Genomic DNA, 20,463 nt, shown 5'->3' on the forward strand with positions numbered 1-20,463 from the left:
TGATTTAACTTAGGACATCGAGACCAATAGCAGTAGTTCTCAGCATTTCAAACACACCCCCCCATTAACAGCATATAGGTTGTTATAGTTCTTTTAATGTTCTCAAATGAAATTCATAGTTTATTTGATTATATATTCTTATGATTAAATATTAATAAAATGCCTGAATTTTAATATAAAGAAGAAAGAAGAGGACAATAATTCTTAATAGAATGATACATATATCAACATGTAAGTGCCTACTCTAGAAGGTTTGGTATTTATACCTGTCTTTGGTGGATACATTTGGATTTGAGAGAGGTGGTAGGAAAAGAGGATCAAGGGAGCTCCCACTGTGGCTCAGTGGTCTTAAAACCCAATGTTAATTAGTATCTATGAGGATGTGAGTTTGATCCATGGCCTCACTCAGTGGGTTAAGGATCCAGCATTGCTGCAAGCTGCGGCATAGTTTGCAGATGTAGCTCAGATCCGGTGTTGCTGTGGCTGTTGCATGGACCGCAGCTGCTGCTCCAATTCAACCCCTAGCCCAGGAATTTACATATACCACAAGTGTGGCTCTAAAAAGAAAAAAAAAATGAATAGGGTCAGAAGACATCTTATACAAGTTCAGGAAAATGAAAGAGCAGAAGAAAATGGTGGACCTTCAGATAATATCTAGTATTAGGAGGAGTAATAACAGAATTGACCTATTTGTACTGATTTAAAAAAAGAGAGAAATCACCATAATTGAAATAGGGATAATGAGGTATGTAACAAACTATTGAAAGAGAGAAAACAAGATAGTATAATATATATGCAAATGAGCTGAACTTTAATTAAAAATATAATATCAAAATAATTCTCTAAGTTACAACATGGTTTAGAATAGAGATGAATAGTGGGAGTTCCCATTGTGGCTCAGCAGAAAAGAATCCATCTAGTGTCCATGAGGATGTGGGTTTGATTCCTGGCCTCTCTCAGTGGGTTGGGGATCTGGCATTACCATGAGCTGTGGTGTAGGCCAGCAGCTGTAGCTCTGATTTGACCCCGAGCCTGGGAACTTACATATGCCACTAATGTGGCCCTGGAAAGCAAAAAAAAAAAAAAAAAAAAAAAAAAAAAAAATAGAATAGAGGGGAAACAGCACAAAAAAATATATAAATGTAATTTTTTGTGTGTGCTGTTTCACAAATATATATATTTTAATCTTGAAACCCTACTCATGTTGAGCATACTTTTAGTCTGTAGCATTCAGCAGAGACCATATCCTTCAATATATTCGGCATATCCTTCAGTAGGTGACAGGGAATTGAGAAGGTCTGGGGAAAATAACCACCACTGAAACTATATGATATTCTTTCCAGAAGCCTACTTTACAACTTATTGGGGTAAGAGAAAGACAGCAGGCAACCAGAGAATAAATACATAATTAAAATACACATTTTTCATGCCATAGATTTCTTATCATTATGCTCCAAAAAGTTTTCAAAATTTAGAGGTAATAATAATGTGAAATATTATTTTAAAACTTAATTAGCTAAATACAGTCATGAAAAAGTCACGGAGTGATTTCTTTTTTTTTTTTTTCTTGGTCTTTTTAGGGCTGCACCCTTGGCATATGGAGGTTCCCAGGCTAGAGGTTGAAACGGAGCTGTAGTTGCTGGCCTACACCACAGCCACAGCAACGCTGGGTCCTTAACCCACTGAGCAAAGCCGGGGATCAAACCTGTGTCCTCATGGATGCTAGTCAGATTCATTTCCACTGAGCCACGATAGGAACTCCCACAGAGTGATTTCCATACGCAGTGAGTCCCTTGCATTTCATGTGTCTCTGTCTATTTAATGTTTGGTTCTAAGCCTTTAAAAGGAGTTTTGAATCTCGTCTCATACATTTACTGTAAGTTTTATAGCTTTTGCTGTAATTGTACCACTGCACTGAAATCGTTTCTAATAAAACATGTAGTTGGAAATGCTATGACCCATTGAGTGGTCAGAATGGAGACAGTGAATAAATTATCTGGTCATTTTGAGATCATGTCTTGATTTCATTTAAGCTTCCCTCTCCATTGTATTTCTCTGAAATTATTGGCCTTTTCGTATAATTTGAGGTAAAAACTTGTAGTATGATTATATGGTAAAGCATTAGCAACTTATATTTGTGGTAGGTTTATTTGTGTAGGAGATTTTAAAGTGGTAGGCAGGACATTTCTGTACTGTGTGCTGCACTAGCCAGGCTTCAGTCTGGAAGCCTGAGCATCATGTGCTTCAAGCAGAGAGGTATTTGATATAGGCAGTTAGGTTACAGCATTGCTGGAAGGACTGGATGGGGAAAAGTGGGCTGGGGAACATAGTCTTATCTGAAGATCTGGCAGTACCTAAAGCCACTGTTGCCACTTCCTGTACTTCAGGAGTCCTCATTCCTCCCTGTGGGAGCCAAGACAGATGCTCCCACCTCAACTGGAGCCCTAGGATGAGCCTCTTTTCCATTTTCCTTTGCCTTCCATCTCCGTGATGGAGGGGAGGGCTTAGAAAGGTGGTGATGATCCTGAGCGTCACACACAATATCTAGCTTATGCTGAACTCTCCTGGGAACTGCAGGATATATAATATGTAATTCATGCCCATAGCACCCCTCCAAAATCATTGTGATAAATGAAACCATTCTCCCTCTCCTATCTCCAAATTGTCCCCCAGGATGCCATATTACTAGCCGTATTACTGTCTCTAGTCCCACTAGGGTATAAAACAAGAGTTCATAGTCTGTGATTCATGGTGAGTTCAAGTTACTTATTAACCTCTAGCAGTCATATACCAAAGCTCTGTGTATGTTGTGTATGGACAATCAATAGATTTTTATCAAATTCTCAAAGGTATCTATGCCTCCCCCAAAGGAGTAAGACTTCAAACATTAACAAGATCACAGCAGCCGATAGGATTAGCAAAGGTTTGGTGGTAGAAGGTTGACTTGAGAACTGAACTTTGGAGAATGGGCAGGTGTTTGGCCACAGGGGAGGGAACACTTTTGTAAAACTTCATCCACTTTGAAGTATTTTCATGATTAGCTTGATTAGCTCATTTGAGTTTTTGGAGAAGACATACAGAGAAGCTGAAGTCTAGCAAAAGGTATTGGAAAGTTCTACACAGAATTTGGGGATGGGGCAGGAGGCAAAACATGGTCCAAAGTAACAGAAAGAAGGTTATCTTTTGGAGAAGAGTGAAAAGCTACCTGAGCCCTCTGGATGCCTTATGATATTTAATCTTCACAACAATCCTATGAATTAAACCCACACGGTACGTGATGAAACAGGCTTGAAGATGTTCCATTACTTGCTGTGATCATCCTCTAGTTGTTGGTGGCACTGGGATTCAAACACAGTGGTCTTTGAATTGGAAGACGTGAGCTTTGCTAGGACACTAAGCCACCTGTCATGAGCAGCTGATTCAGACCTTCTTCCACTCTCATTCTCAATGAGCCTAGTGGCTCAACGTCTCAGGCAAGGTGGGTTTCTAGGACAGGTATCAAAGGACAGGGTGTTAGTTAATAAGCTACACATGGAAAGGGCCAAGAGTTAATTTAGGCCAGATCTCCAGACCTTGGCAATCATGGGTCTATCTGCCTAGAAGGACCCCTTCCAGTCTCTCTACATGACTGCCTCATTCTCATCCTCCAGATTTCCACTTACACTCCATCTCCCAGAGAGTCCACTCTGATCGCCATATCTAAAGAAGCATTCTCTGGGTAATCAGTCATGTGCTCTGTTCATTTCCTCCTGGCACTTGGCCAAATCTTACTTTTTGAAAGCTCCAGTCCTCTTCATGGCTATGGTCCCTAGAAGAGTATCTGGCACCTAGTAGGCTCTTAACATAATCTGTTGAATGACTGCTTGAAAAATAAGTGTGGGAAAACCCCATGGTATTTCTAGTTTTGACCTTTTGTCTCTTGGAGTAAGGCTGTGTTTGCAGATGTGAGGCATGAGAATCATGCAAGCCCAGTGGGTTAAGTGTTCCCTCACTCACTTATGGGAAATTTTGTTTTTCTGCCACATTGTATTCATGAAAACACAAGTTTAGCATGTACGGGCGGGCGGGCACTCTGTGTAAACTGTTGGCATTTGCTCGCCAGGAACATGCATAGCTTTCAAGCCCTTATTTTCCTTTCTCTTTTTGTCTGTAGGTGGTTCATCATGACCCCTGCCGTGGGGGTGCAGGACAATGGAACAGCTTGTTCAGATTTAAACATCTTGCAACAGGGAACTATTTAGCTGCAGAGGTAAGATTAATAAAGAGAGTGCTATTAAATCTTTGATTCTGAAAAAGTGGAACAGGCAATACAAAAGATGGTGTATTTTGTAGGAAGTTATGCACATTTGATTGTTGTCTATCATGTTCCCGATTGGCATGTAACTTGTTCTCAGAATGTAAATATTAATTGAAGCCTTAAAATAATCTTTGTCCTAAAAATTAAAACAACAAAATCAACAACACAACCCCATGGTTGGTTTGCTATAAGGGTGTCTGGAAGGGGGTATCTGATTTGCATCTGTAAGAGATTCTTCCTGAGACTTCCGATTAAGCTTAGCTCTTTCAGAATGTCTGCTTTGGAATCAGCAGCAGCTCATTGTTGACTTGGTGTCGCCCAGACAATTTCAGGCTGATCTCTGTGGTCTCTTTCACTGGTGGTGGTTTTTGTCGTTCAAACCATTGGAGAGGAAATGGCTTTTTTCTCTGAGACATTGAACTATCCTAAAATTGTCAAGAAAAATGGTAAAAACATATAAAGGTCTTTTCTTTCTCCACTAAATGCATGTTAACAGTCACGTAGAATGAAGGGTGGGTAGAAATAACAGTACAGAAGTTTTAGAAATGATTTAAAGTTTGGCTATCTAGTTTAAAATTAATTTTGAAAATATTTATTTTAATTTTTATAATTTTATAAATGTATTAATTTATTTACAGTGTTAAATAGTATGAGTTTTAAATTAATATTCATTAATTAGTATTAATTTTTCCCACAATTTCCCCCTTTCATTTTTTTATCAAATATTCTTTTCTTCAAACTCTTTGAGCATGGTTTGGCTCTCATGTTCTATTGTGTCCATCAGGAGCATATTGGCTTGTTGGGGAGGGGGTCTCAGTTGCTTTGTTAGGGCAGTTTCTATTAATCCTTGAATAAGTCCCCTGGCACAAGGAATTATACAACATGCAACTAAGACAAGGACACTAACTACAACAGTTAGAGGGGTAAAGATTGAAGCTATTAGTCCCTTCCATTTTCCAAACCAATTTTCTAAAAGGTCTGTGAAGGGGTCTTTAATACCAGAATTCTCTGAAAGCTCATCTGCTAAGGTTGTTAATCCATGTCGGGCCTTGGGGATGGTGCCGTCTGGGGTGGTGTTGATGGGAATGAAGATACAGCACTGGCTACCAGTCATTACACAGACTCCACCCTTTTCTGCCAGCATCATGTCTAAAGCAAGTCTGTTTTCCCATGCCATTTGAATAGTTGGCCCTAGCTGTTCAGCTGTTTCTTTAATGGCATCTCTAGTGTAATTATGACTCTTTGTGGATTGTAATAGATGTAGTTTATCCAATCAACATTTCTGTTTATGGTTATGTTATGATCACCAAAAGAGAACAGATTCAAACCCAGCAGCTACCTGATTTCTTGCCCTAAATTTGTTTGGAACACTCCGTAGAACACCTATTGAGTCAATATAGACTTGGGGGGTCAAAGGACAGCCCCCTCCCGGGATGATGTCTCATTCCCTCAGGATTGGCTGAGTTTGAGATTGGGGCCTAAATGCCAGGGTGAAAGGGATGGCCAGTTGCACCAAATAATATTAATTTAATATTTATTTATATTTTATTTGTATTTAATATTATTTGTATTAATTTACTTTTTTCTTACTTTTTTTGATCACATCTGAAACATGTGGACGTTCCTGGGCCAGGGATCAAACCTGAGTCACAGCTAATATCAGAGCCACAGTAGAGACACCGTCAGATCCTTAATCTACTGAGCCAGGAGGGAACTCCTAAATTTTCTTTTTACTGAAGTATGTTTGATTTACAACATTGTGTTAGTTTCAGGTGTATAGCAAAGTGATTCAGTTACACACATGCACACACATTTCTATTATAGTCGATTTACAATGCTCTGTCAATTTCCGCTGTACAGCAAAGTGACCCAGTCATACGTGTATATATATATGTATATGTTGGGGAAATGGCTCAGATCGTCAATTTTGGAAAATGAGACACATGAACATGGGGAGATCTCAACAAGGCTCTTTACTTCTGCAGAAGGGCGTGGGTACTCAAAAAGCATGTGCAAAGAAGAAAAGACCCTCCTTATTTATTTATTTTTTTTTGCCATTTCTTGGGCCGCGCCCGCGGCATATGGAGTTTCCCAGGCTAGGGGTCTAATCAGAGATGTAGCCGCCAGCCTATACCACAGCCACAGCAATGCAGGATCCAAGCCACGTCTGTAACCTACACCACAGCTCATGGCAATGCTGGATCCTAAACCCACTGAGCAAGGCCAGGGATCGAACCTGCAACCTCATGGTTCCTAGTCGGATTCGTTAACCACTGCGCCACGACGGGAACTCCAAGACCCTCCCTATTTATCCCTAATGCAGATGATATACCTATCCCCTTCCCATTGGTCAGGTCAGGGCACACATTCTTCTTGGTTGGCTAATTTGAAACAAATTGCCACTGGGAGAAGATGGAAAGAGGAGGGGGTTGCAGGAGGGCGTTTCAGCCAAAACCGGAGCAAAATGGAGGAACCAAGATTTCCTTTGATAGAAAAAACATTATGTTACTTTACATACACACACACACACACACACACACGCATATATGTTCTTTTTCTCACATTATCCTCCATCATGTTCCATTACAAGTGACTAGATATCCTTCCTTGTGCTGTACAGCAGGATCTCATTGCTTATCTGCTCCAAATGCAATAGTTTGCATCTACTAACCCCAAATTCCCAGTCCATCCCACCCCATCCCCCTCCCCCTTGGCAACCACAAGGCTGTTCTCCAAGTCCATGAGTTTTTTCTTTTCTATAGAGAGGTTCATTTATGTCACATATTAGATTAGAGAAAGAAAATATCATATGGTATTTGTCTTTCTCTTTCTGACTTATTTCACCTAGTGTGAAAGTCTTCAGTTCCATCCATGTTGCTGCAAGTGGCATTTTATTCTTTTTCATCGCCGAGTAGTATTCCATTGTGTATATATACCACATCTTCGTTCATCTGTCAATGGACATTTAGGTTGTTTCCATGTCTTGGCTATTGTGAATAGTGCTGCAATGAACATAGGGGTGCATGTATCTTTTTTCGATGAAAGTTTTGTCCAGATATGTGCCCAGAAAAAAACAGAATTTTTGGTCTCAGAGTTTTTGGTATTACTTATCTACCTTTGGTTTTGGATGTGAGGGAGGGTAAGGGAGTGGGGGTGGGGAAGTGATGAGAAAAAGGTTGTGGAAACACAAAGTTTCTATAAACATGCTAACCCTAAAATAGAACTCAACCCCATGACCCTCTCCATTATGTTAATCTGTGATAATTTTCTTTATAGTACTTCCCACTGTCTCACTTATTGTGTGTTTTATTTTATTGACGTTCTCTGTCAGAATGAACACTCCACAAAGGCAGGTTTTTTATTTTTTGTTTGTTTTTTGTAACATTACCACTGTGTCCCCAGCACCTCGGACAGTGCCTAATACTTAAAAAGCATTTGGTGACTATTTTTGAATGAACAAATTGAATACGAAGAAACTATTCAGTCTTCTATAAACTTAGAGGATGGGAAGAAGAAAAATTTGAAATTTATATACTTGGGCAAATTAATCTCACTAAGTTCCCATTTCCTCCCCCTGGAAAATGAAGATAATCACAATGCTTGTGTAATAAGACTATTAAGAGAATGAAATGAGGTCAAGTGCTTGGCATGATGTGTAATCATTGTAAACATCTGGTAAGGGATGCCAGCATGACTAATTTTATTAGATGATAAATAGAGATGGTCCTTACTTTTAAAAATATCTGACTCATTTTTAGTGAATCCACTCAATGAAATGAAATAGAGCTTTGCAATTTATGGGCTGTTTATACCATGAATGTTCTGAAGGGACGTCTTTGAAGAAGTAGCTCTTTGAAAAATTAAGCAGTAAGGTAGAGAATCTTGTCTGAATTAAGACTTAGAAGTCTACTGGATATTCTATAAAAGACTAGAAATTAGAATTAAAATTCTCTTGGGAATGGTAGAAAATTCTACCTTTGGAAGAGGATGCAATGAAGGTATAGGGAAGGGTATCTCCTTGATGGATGAGTAAGGCAGATTGGGAAGAAGTGAAGTATGTTCAGGCAATGAGGACAAGGAGCTGTGTGGCCTCATACAAACTAGTGTCATGTGGCTAATTCATGTGTTATCACACATAAGATGTGTGTGAGTTTGGAAGTGATGCTTGAAGGTGAGAGGGGAGTAGTGGAGCTAGAAAGGTCGGGCTGCTGGTTTTTTCAGACCATAAATATTAAGCCAAGGAGAATGGGTTTTATCTTTAACAGAAAGAGCAGGGTACTAAGGAATTTCTGTTCAAAGAGGACCACTCCAGAGTGGCACTGGAGTGTCACCACCAGTGACATGTTGACTACTGGAAATTAATGTTCTTAAAATTAAGTAAAATTAGAAAGACCGGCAGCCTGAGAAGTGAGAGAAGCAGCTGGAAGGTCAAATGGGCTGAGTCACAGATGCCAAGCAAGGGAAGATAGAGTTTCAGTACGAAGGGAGTGTGCCCGAAAAGGTCAAGAACAAAATGTCTTTACAGCATTTGGCAAGAACATGATTATCTGTGACTTCGCTGAGAGCGTTTTTTAGTGGAAACTAGAACGCAGTGGGGTGGAGGAAGGATCAGGAAGTGGAAGGAAGTGTGGACAGAGTTTTAGTATAATAATGGCTGCAAAAGGGGAGAAACAGTAATAAAAGGAGTGGAAGAGTCCTATTAGATTTTTATAAAGTATTTTTTATTTTATTTTTTACTGTAGATGTTTTTATTATGCTAAAATATGCATGACATAAGCCTCACCTTTTCAGCAATTTAAAAAAAATTTATATTTATTTTTTCGCTATAGCTAGTTTACAGTGTTCTGTCAATTTTCTACTGTACAGCATGTAGACCCAGTTACACATACATGTATAGATCCATCCGAAGTGATTATGATTTTTATAAAGTTTTTTTAAAATGTAAGATGGCTGAGCTGTTTGGGTGTGAAAGGGAGGACCCTATCAGAGGGCAGGATTTGGTAGCATATTACTCTCCCCCCTGCCCCCAGCTTTTCCACTCTCAACACACCTATTTGTAATTTGGAATATTAATTTAATATGCTTGAGGCATTCTTGGGAAATTGGATGATGTAATTCTTGAATTGCCTTTGCATTTGTGGTGTTTATATTGGCCAGAGTGGCAAAGAGAGTTTAGTGCAATGGGAAGAAAAGCCCCAAGTATACATACACTCACAATCTCTCTGCCTTTAAGCAGATTTTTAAGCTTTCTGAAGCCCAGTTCCCTTGTGTGTAAAAAAGGTGACAATATCTGTTCTATGGGATTGGTAGCAATTAAAGAATATGTGAGTTTTCAGCGCCTTGTACATAGAAGGTATTTGGGAAGGGTTAAGTCCCTTCACTTTCAATGGGAGGAAGGGGACAGAAAATGTGAAGTAGTGTTTATTATTATTATTATTATCAATTATTATTTTAAAACTTATTTTTATTATTTTTGTTATCCAGAACTGGTATTTCTTTGTCAGTCAGGTGACTTAATAAGGGAAAAAGTTTAGGGACTCACCCCTGGCTACCTTGTGCCTAGAACAGTGTCTGATATTTAATTTACATCTAATAAATATTAGATGGTCTATTGAATTAATCATAGAGACACTGAGGTTATCAGTACAATCATTTCACTTTACAAAAAGGAGACCTGGGCTCAGAGAGGTGATTTGTTTTGTCCAAAGTTAAAAAAGCAAAATAATGATAGTAGTCAGGCTGAACCCTCTGCTTGTAGAGTTTCATCTGTTGTCAGTGGTTCTCATTGGAGGATGAACTTGTTCCCAGGGGACATGTGGAGACATCTTAATTTTAAAATTTTTAGGGCCACCCCTGTGGCATATGGACATTTCTGGACTAAGAGTCTAATCAGAGCTCTAGCTGCCAGCCTACAGCACATCCACAGCAGCGTTGGATCTGAACTGCATCTGTGGTTTGCCACAGCTCATCACAACACCAGGTCCTTAACCTGCTGAGAGAGGCCAGGGATCAGACCATCCTCATGGATATTATGTCAGGTTCTTAACATGCTGAGCCACAGCAGAAACTCCTTGGAGACATTTTTATAGTCACAGCTGGGAAGAGGGAGCTCCTGGCATCTAGTGGGTTGAGGCTGGGGATGCAACTAACCATCCTATAATGCCCAGGGCAGCCCCCATTACCAAGAATTACCTGGCCCCAAGGGCCGGTAGTGCCAATGTTGAGAAACCCTGATCTACATTATACTGAAATTTCATGCTCATTTATTGAAGGCCTACCAGGTGGGAGCACTGTTTTGTTATTGTGAAGAAAACAAAGGTGATTAACGTATTGTCCTTATCTTGTAAGAGTTTGCAAATGGAGGAGAATTATATGAACCCATTTCTGGGACATCTCTTTTGCAGTCATTTCCAGCATACACAAACATCTGAGATAACTGGTTTGATGTGATGTTTAAATTATTAATGTCTATAGATGACTATGATAAATCTCCCAGCACGTATAAGGAGCTGCAACCTTAAATCTCAGCACATATGGGAAAATAAAGTCACCTAATTTTTTTACTTATACTTCCTAAACATGATATTCTATTTAACCAATATTTACTGGGTGGCTAGGCTAATCAGAAAAATGTGTTAAGCTTATTGTTTGTTTAGTGATGAAAGGGGAACTAACCAAAGAAAATTTGACCATTTTATATGCTGAAGATTCTGAAGTCTATGGAGACAAAACACATAAATTACAAGAATAGCACCATATTTCATGTGCGTGCGTGTGTGTGTGTGTGTGTGTGAATTATGGAAAACATCTAGGAATTAGGATGGTGATGTAAGATAGAACACTGTTTAGATTTTATTCTCTAAGTTACTAAAGTGATCCAAGGTTTAGAAATGGATGCTTTTTCAATTTAAACATCTCTGGCAGTATTGTCTTAGGGAATTCAAGATTTATTTTTGAGTAATATACAGTGCTTGAAACTCATGGACAAAATGTGGAACCTTATGAATTAAGTAATAAAGGCATTTATAGTTTCGTCAGATAATGCATTACAGTGCTGAATTATTAGGCTGACTTCCTATAATGTCAGTTTTCGTGGGCCATACAAGAAATTAGGTGACATGAGAGAGAGGTAAACAGTCACATATTTTTGCCTTTAATACATAGCAGTTGCCAGCACACTCTACCATTTTGTCATAGATTTTTTTTTCTTGTATCACCTTATTGGTGTAGGAGAGTGAAAAATCATGTCTATAGGGGAGAGAGTTTATTTTATTTTATTATTTTTTGGTTTTTTTTGGGGCAGCATATGGAAGTTCCCGGGCTAGGGGTAGAATCAGAGCTGCAGCTGCCCGTCTACACCACAGCCCCAGCAACGCAGAATCTGAACCAGGTCTGCAACCCACACCACTGCTCGAAGCAATGCCAGATCCTTAATCCACTGATTGAAGCCTGGGATCAAACCTGCATCCTCATGGATACTAGTCGGGTTTGATGATCCTTTCCAAACAAGATAGATTAGTGCAAAGTAATTTTGTTAAAGATTTTTAAATTGCCTTGTTAAAGATAGTTTATTTGTTTGTAGATAGGCCAGACTTCCACCAGATGGCAGTAAGTATTCATTTCCTAACTATGCAATAGCCTTTGGATTTAATTAAAAACTTAGTACGCAAGAACCTATGCATTAGCATAGACTCTTATGTATATTATGTATATTAGTTTTAAATATCCCAGTGTTGAGTTTTCTCTCAAATGTATCAGACATAGTATATAAAAAGGGTCTTTACATATATATGTGTACACACACACAAACACACATTCGAGGAACATACATCCCAAGCCCTATACACATGTATAAATATACATATCAAAATATAAATGATGCTTGGCATATATAAGCATCCAGTAAAGGTTATTTTTCCATTTTTTTCTTTTCTAGACCTAACAATCAGAATAATAAGTTGGCTCTGAAATGCCCAGTCATTGGAAACAGAACATACACATATATAGTTATTTTAAAATACACAAATGATAATTTTTTTTTGTCTTTTTTTTTTGCCTTTTCCAGGGCTGCACTCGTGGCATATGGAGATTCCCAGGCTAGGGATCAAATCAGAGCTGTCGTCACTGGCCTACGCCAGCGCAACTGCAACAGCAACTCGGGATCGAAGCCACGTCTGCGACCTACACCACAGCTCATAGCAACGCCGGATCCTTAACCCACTGAGCAAGGCCAAGGATCAAACCTGAAACCTCATGGTTCCTAGTCGGATTGGTTAACCACTGTGCCACAACACGAACTCCCCACAAATGATAATTTCATGACTTAAGTGTTATATGTAGTGAAATCAATCTAAAGACATTTCATTATCAAAAAGTAACATTTTTCTTTTACAGAGATAAACATAGATCATGGACTTACAACTTGCTGCAGCATTAGTGGGAAAGTTGCAACTGTCTTTGATAGGTGGTACAGCCATGACTTTCAATGTCTAGGTGTTCATAATATTACCCTCTCTGTCTGCCCCTTGTCTGTACTGGTCAGTTTCTCTGCCTGACTTCACCTGGTCCTCTTTGGCCACTTAAATGAGGACTCCCTTCAAAGCTTAGTGGTGAGTATTTGCTCTTTCTCTTTTCTCTTTCACTCATGCCCGTGGCTGCAATAGGCCATGACTTTGATCTTGGGTATGCCACTGCCGTTGAAACTCAGTAGTTGGATATAAGATGGAACTTTCTCCACAAAGAGTGTATTTTCCTAGCTCTGAGTTAAAAACTTGAGAGTCATGATAAATGTTTTTTCTCTCTCAATTTACTCTTTGAGATTCTCCTGACTTTGTAAAATCTTTCACATCTGTTTTCCTCTTTCCATTTCAGCATTGGTATTGTTGTTGGGGCTATATTACCTCTTGGTATTGTTGTTGTTGTTGTTGTTTTTAGGGCTGCACCCATGGCATATGGAAGTTCCCAGGCTAGGGGTTGAATCAGAGCTGTAGCTGCTGGCCTCTGCCACAGTCACAGCAAATGCAGGATCTGAGCCTCTTCTGTGACCTACACCACAGCTTGTGGCAACGCTAGATCCCCCACCTACTGGGTGAGGCCAGGGATTAAACCTTCATCCCGCCACAACAGGAGCTCCCTCTTTTAAAAAGTATTTTCAGGGTTGCACCAATTTCTGCTATACGGAAATACATACACACAGACACGCACACGGACACATGCACATACACATATTCTTTTTTACAAATACTATTTTCCATCATGGTCTATCCCAGGAGACCAGATATAGTTCTCTGTGCTGTACAGTAGGACCTTATTTCTTATCCACTCTAAATGTACTGGTTGGCATTTACCAACCCCAAACTCCCAGTCCATCCCACTCCTTCCCCACTCCTGCCTGACAACCACAAGTCTGTTCTCTGTTTTTGTGAGTCTGTTTCTGTTTTGTAGATTGGTTCATTTGTGCCATATTTTAGATTCTGCATATGTGATATCATATGGTATATGCCTTTCTATTTCTGACTTACTTCACTTAGTATGAGAATCTCTAGTTGCATTCATGTTGCTGCAAATGGCATTTTTTTTAATGGCTTGGTGGTCCATTGTATATATACACCACATCTTCTTAATCCATTAATCTCTCGATGGACATTTAGGTTGCTTCCACATATTGGCTACTGAGAATAGTGCTGCTATGGGAGTTCCCGTCGTGGCTCAGTGGAAATGAATCTGACTAGTATCCATGTGGATGCAGGTTTGATTCCTGGCCTTGCTCAGTGGGTTAAGGATCCGTCATTGCTGTGAGCTGTGGCGTAGGTTGCAGACATGGCTTGGATCTGGCGTTGCTATGGCTATGACTAGTGGCTACAGATCTGATTCAACCCCTAGCCTAGGAACCTCCATATGCCACCAGGGTGACCCAAAAAAGACAAGAGAGAGAGAGAGAGACAGAGAGACAGAGAGACAGAGAGAGACAGAGAGAGAGAGAGAGACAGAGAGAGAGAGAGACAGAGAGAGAGAGAGAGAGAGAGAGAGAGAGAGAGAGAGAGAGAGAGAGAGAGAGAGGATAGTGCTGCTAGGAACATACAGGTGCATGTATCTTCTTGAGTTGTAGTTTTGTCTGGATATATGCCCAGGAGCAGGATTGCTGGATCATATGGTAGTTCTATATTTAGTTTTCTGAGGAACCTCCATACTCTTTTCCCTAGTGGTTGCATCAACTTCCATTCCCACCAACAGAGCAGGAGGGTTTCCTTTCCTCCACACCCTCTCCAGCATTTGTTATTTGGGGCTCTATCATCTCTTCCTCAAACCCCACACTTGTTTACTTTGCCACTTTCATCATCTCTCTCTTTCACCTACTCTCTATGGCCATCTGAGGATTTTTAATGCACTGTTTCTGCCAACATTTTCCCAGTGATATTTAAAATCTTTCTGAAGCTACAACGCTTAACCTTTTAACCTGTGGCAAAAAAAGCCCCATTGGCCTGGCCTTCCTTCCTACCTGGGATCCCCCCAGTCTTCAGTGGAGGTGGGTGGGAAGTCACAGGCTCTTGGAATGAAAAGACGGACACTGGGAGCTGTCAGACCTGTGCCACTCACCAGTGGTGTGACTTTGCCTGGAGGACTTCACTTGACGTGCCCCAGGTGCCTCGTCTGAAAATGAGGTTAAGGGTCCCTTCTAAAAGGATAATTGTATGGGGAAATGAATTAACCTTTAAAAGCCTATAAAAAGTATTCCCTAAATGACATTTATGGGTCTTCTCTGATCAAGGCTTATTTTCTCACCTACTTGGCATTTCCTCCCCGCACCACAACTGTCCTCTTCACCTCCCCTTTCTTTTCTCCCAGTTATAATTCGACCATCCTTCAAGACTTAGCTCAGATGCTACCTTCTTCATGAATAATTCTTGAATAAATTTGCCCACCACAGATCCCTCCTTCTTCTGACCTATATTATTTATAAATTATTCATTCCTATCTTATACCTCTTGTCACATTTTATTTTGTATTACAGCTAACTGTATTTATGTCTTATTTTCCCTCCTAGGTTGTAAGGTCTTATGGTCAGGGACCACATTCTCATGGTCTTTGCTAAAATACTTTATGCCACCAGGCTTTGTCCATTATAGACACTCTATTAATATTTATTGCGTAAATGAATAGTATATGAGATCGTGCTCTGCAATGCCAGATTTATAATTTATTTTTAACATAAGGAAAGATTTCCTGTAAAGTCCTAAAAGATTCAGGAATCTCCACATGACCAAGTCTTTTTTCCCTCTCTCTTTAGAAATGTATTTTTGGATTCATCCTTACTCTAATTACTTAATTACTGTTATTATTATAGCTAAAGAAACCAGCAAAATAATTAAAACATATATAATACATTTTTTTTTAGCTTTTAGTTAATATTGGTGAATTTATGTAGCCATAGATTTATTTGGTGCTGGCTGCCCTGCCTTCTTCCCCTCCCCATTCCTCTTCTCCCCCTTCTCCTTTTCCTTCTCCTTCCTTCCTCTTTTCTTCTCCTGCTCCTCATTATCATCAGTATTATCACCTTGATGAATTTACCAAAGCAATAACTGTATATTAAAAAGACTACATTGTAGCCTGGGGGACATGAGCTGGAGCAAAATCTAACTCCTCAGCATCATCTTTAGGATTGTTGCAGGCATGAGTATATAAAAATTAATGACATGTGCTTGGTACGATGAGGCTTTAGTCACAGACTTTTCTCATTTTATAGATGAGGACCCTGAGTTCCATGGGGGTTAGGTGACCTTTCCTAAAGTCCATAGGATTTCCTTACAGAGCAGCATCTGGAACCAGTTCCCCACACATCCCTCAGAGATTGAACTGGGTGATCCTAAGAGGGTGACATGTCTGAAGACAATTTTAGAGAGTTTTAAAGGTAGAATATGACCTACGTCTTGGCTTAAATGACTCTGTTTGACTTAGGTACGTTAATTCTTGTTTTTGTGCACATTTTAGTCATGGATATGTCATGGTTTCCAGCATGAAATTAACTTACTTTACAGTATTTGTAACCAACTATTCTAAATGCTTGTTGAATGAAAACTTTGACCATAAGGTTTGTTCAACATGTTGTATATCTTTTGAATATAATTTAGCTATAATTTTAGTATGTATATTTATTTTTAAATTTTTAATTTTTTTTAGGGCCACACCCATGGCATATGGAATTTCCCAGGCTAGGGTTCTAATTGGAACTGCAGCTGCTAACCTTTGCCACAGCCACAGCAACGCCTGATCCTTAACCCACTGAGCAGGGCCGGGGATTGAACCTGCATTGTCACAGATACTAGTTGGGTTCGTTACTGCTTAGCCACATCGGGAACTCTAGTTTTTTCAAATTTAAAAGTTTGAATTCTTCAAACTGAAAAAAATTAAAAAATAATAAAACAGTGATTCTTGACTAAAAGAGAGCTCAGTAAATCCTTCTGTGCACTATGCTGGAACTTTCATTACTATGGAGTAAAAGGGTGTCTTTTTTTTTTTTTTTTCCTGATCTTGAACTGTTTTATTTCTCAAAAAAAGATCTGAAGCTCCTTTTTCTTAAAATGTTAATAACATTTTAAATTTTTTCTACTGGGTACATGATTGATATCCTTGGCATCTTTCCATTAATTTTAAAAAATAAAAATACTGTTCAAATGATGTTTTTCTTATTTATTTACTTATTTAATAATTTTTATTGGAGTATAGTTGACTTAGAAAATTGTGTTAGTGTTAGGTGTACAGCAAAGTGACTGTTATCCATATACATATATAAAAGTGTGTCTTTCTGAGTTCGATTCATCTTTGAGTTTGATTCATCAGTAGACAGGAGGACGGTTAATTCATTGTCTTTTTGGCTTTCTGCCTTTTTCTCTGGGATTCTAAAAGCAAGAATAACCCTGTTTTGCAGCTAATTCTTTTATTCATAATTCAAGAGAATTTAAGAAGCCTGAGGTGTCAATCTCCATTGAAAAATAAAGTTCAGTCTCAGATCTCCCCAATTGCTGGCCAAGCAACAACAGACAACTTTAAACAGATTCCTAGTTTATCCCTCTCCTGCTCCTCCCCCCAACCCCCACAGGATGTTTGCTCTGAAATCCAGAAGTCTGTTGTCAAGTGATTCTTGGACTGGCTTCTGTTTTCCAACCACTCCTCTCCTTTACACCCCTACTTACTTTCTGATTTGCTTAACCATGGTTTAGTTTCGTCTGTTCTTAGATTTCATATAAACGGAGTCATGTAGTGTCTGGCTGCTTCCACTTATAAATTCTTAAAACAATTGAGATATAATTGACATACAAAACTGTATTAGTTCTAGGTGTACAACATAATGATTTGAGGTGTGTATCTATATGATACATATCAGTATCTTGAAATACAGTAAGTCTTGATAGCATCCATCACCACACACTGTTATAAAACTTTTTTCTTGTGATGAGAATTTTTAAGATCTGCTCTCTTAGGGTTAGGGTTAGGGTTAGATATACAGTTCAGTATTATTAAATGTGGTCACCATGCTGTATATTATATCCTTAGGACTTACTTTCTTATAATTTGAAGTTTGTACCTTTTGACCCTCTTCACCCATTTCACACACCCCCACCCCTGTCTCTGGTAACCACGAATCCGATCTCTGTTTCTGGAAGTTTGTTTTTTGTTTTTATTCATTTTTTAGCTTCCACATAAAAGTGAGATCATGCAGTATTTGCCCTTCTCTATCTGACTTATTTCACTTATCATTATGCACTTCACGGTCCATCCATGGTGTTGCAAATGGCAGGATTTCCTTCCTTTTTATGGCTGAGTAGTACTCCATTTTTTGAATATGCCATATTTTGTTTATCCATTCTTCTGTTACATGATATGCATTTTTGTCTGAGTCTAATTTCTGGTTCTATGTTATGTCCCTATGATAATTCCCTCCTACCCCCACCACTTCCCATCATCTTCAGTTGAATGTGTCAGTCTGTTTTAGTTGATTTTCATGGAATATGGTCACCATTGCCTAAAGAGTTCCTTCTTCAGCTGAGGAGAGCTGTATTTTCCATTATCTTTGATTATTGCTTGTGTTCCACTTATTTTCTCTTCCTCCTAGTACTCCAGTTTCCTGTTAGTTGATACCTCATTCTCTTGTCCTCCATGACTATCTTATGTTTCCTCATTTTTTCAGTTCTTTACTCCTGTCCTCTGTGTTGAAAGACAGCTGTTCAATTTTTAGCCTTTGCATCACTCATTTCCTGAAACATCAGCTATATTTATTCCTGCTGCCAATAGGGACTTTAATTTTGTATTTATGTTTTCATTGTTGTTGAAATGTTCCTAAATATTTCTTTTTATATTGTGATTCTTTATTTTTTATTTTTATTATTTTTTGTGGGGTCCAGGGTTCCTTGTCATTTTTTTAATTTTTCAAACGATTTTTAATTTTTTCCATTATAGCTGGTTTACAGTGTTCTGTCAATTTTCTACTCTACAGTAAGGTGACCCAATCACACATACATATATACATTCTTTTTCTCACATTATCCTCCATCATGCTCCATCATAAGTGAGTAGATATAGTTCCCAGTGCTATATAGCAGATCTCATTGCTTATCCATTCCAAAGACCATCGTTTGCATCTCTTAACCCCAGATTCCCAGTCCATCCCACTTCCTCCCCTTCCCCCTTGGCAACCACAAGTCTGTTCTCCATGTCCATGATTTTCTTTTCTGTGGAAAGTTTCATTTGTGCCATATATTAGATTCTAGATGTAAGTGATATGTTGCTGCAAATGGCATTATTTTGTTCTTTTTTATGGCTGAGTAGTATTCCATTGTGTATATATGCCACATCTTTTTGATCCATTCATCTGTTGATGGACATTTAGATTGTTTTATATTATGATTCTTTATTTTTTATATTATTTTATTATTTATCTGATTATTTTTATATTACATTTTTAATCTTCCACTCCTTCACATAGAAGCTATGTTTACTTGCACTTTCTTGAATATGCCAAACCATTTCCTGAAAATTTATTTTGTATCATACCATAGATAATATTCAGAAAGACTCTGAGAATTCCCCTCATTCTAAGACACTTTTTTTTCCTTTCCTTTTTACGGCCGCACTTGTGGCATATGGAAGTTCCTGAGGCTAGGGGTTGAACTGGAGCTGTATCTGAGGCAACACTGCAACACTACTCTTGGCAACACTGGATCGGAGCCGCATCTGTGACCTACACTGCAGCTTGTGGCAACACCATATCCTTAACCCACTAAGTGAAGCCAGGGATTGACGCCACATCTTCACAGAGGCAATGTTAGGTCCTTAACCTGATGAGCCATAATGGGAACCCTAACATTCTTTTTAATCAGTCTCATGTTTTTCCCTGCCTCCTCTGTCCTTATTATCTTTAGACAAGTGAGCTCTATGCTGAACCAGAAGGGTTGAGTGGACTGTCCTTTCGTTCCACTTCTTTCTTCTCAGTTCTCTTTCTTTCTTTCATTTATTTCTTTCCTCATCTTATTTTTTTTTCAATCTGCTTGCTAGATCTTCAACTGCAGGGCAGCCTGCAAGGTCCCGGTGCAATTCTCAGTTCTAGCAGGTGTCAACTCTGCTGTGTCCGTGGGCTCTCTTGAGGTTGCTTTTCTCCCGGGCCCCTCTGCTATTTCTCCTTTATCACACAGTGTCATTCCAGCCAGTGGCAGCTATAGTTCTTCCTTTTCTTTCCTTTTCCTCAGGCAGCATGTCTTAGAAAGCCCTCTGCCATCATCTGCTCCCTCCACTCTCTACCCATTTGCTTTTTGAGCTCTGTCATATCTCATTGGTTATGAGAAGACAAGAGAGGGGTAGCAGACAGTGGATGGGAGGATGGGGGAAATTTTCTGCTTCATCTCACAGCAGATTCTCGGTGATGGAGAAGCACTTCTGTTTGGGGTTTTGGTTGGTGAATACTCAGGATCTCTGGGTCAGCAGGCAAATAGGGAAACTGCAGCAAGTATTTTCTTTTCTTTTCTTTTTCTTCTTTCTTCTCTTTTTTTTGGTCTTTTTAGGGCTGCACCCATAACATATGGAAGTTCCCAGGCTAGAGGCTGAATCAGAGCTGCGGTAGCTGGCCTACATGACAGCCACAGCAACACCAGATTCAAGCCTCATCTGCTACCTAC

At 39.2% G+C, this 20,463-nt stretch overlaps 1 protein-coding gene across 2 annotated transcripts in view; it reads left to right on the top strand.

The window, feature by feature from the left end:
- ITPR2 (inositol 1,4,5-trisphosphate receptor type 2) overlaps positions 1-20,463 on the top strand; it is a 529,852-nt gene that overhangs the window by 115,261 nt on the left and 394,128 nt on the right. For both annotated transcript variants that reach the window (XM_021092919.2, XM_084956514.1), the window contains one exon: positions 4,154-4,249. In XM_021092919.2, coding sequence (XP_020948578.2) covers positions 4,154-4,249 — 96 coding nt within the window. The remainder of the gene's footprint in view (positions 1-4,153; positions 4,250-20,463) is intronic.

Source organism: Sus scrofa, chromosome 5 (genome assembly GCF_054392235.1).
Source record: "Sus scrofa isolate SSC_HxYL_T2T_F1_AM1 chromosome 5, Sscrofa_HxYL_maternal_Yorkshire_Landrace_v2.0, whole genome shotgun sequence".
NCBI classification, from domain to species: Eukaryota; Metazoa; Chordata; class Mammalia; order Artiodactyla; family Suidae; genus Sus; species Sus scrofa.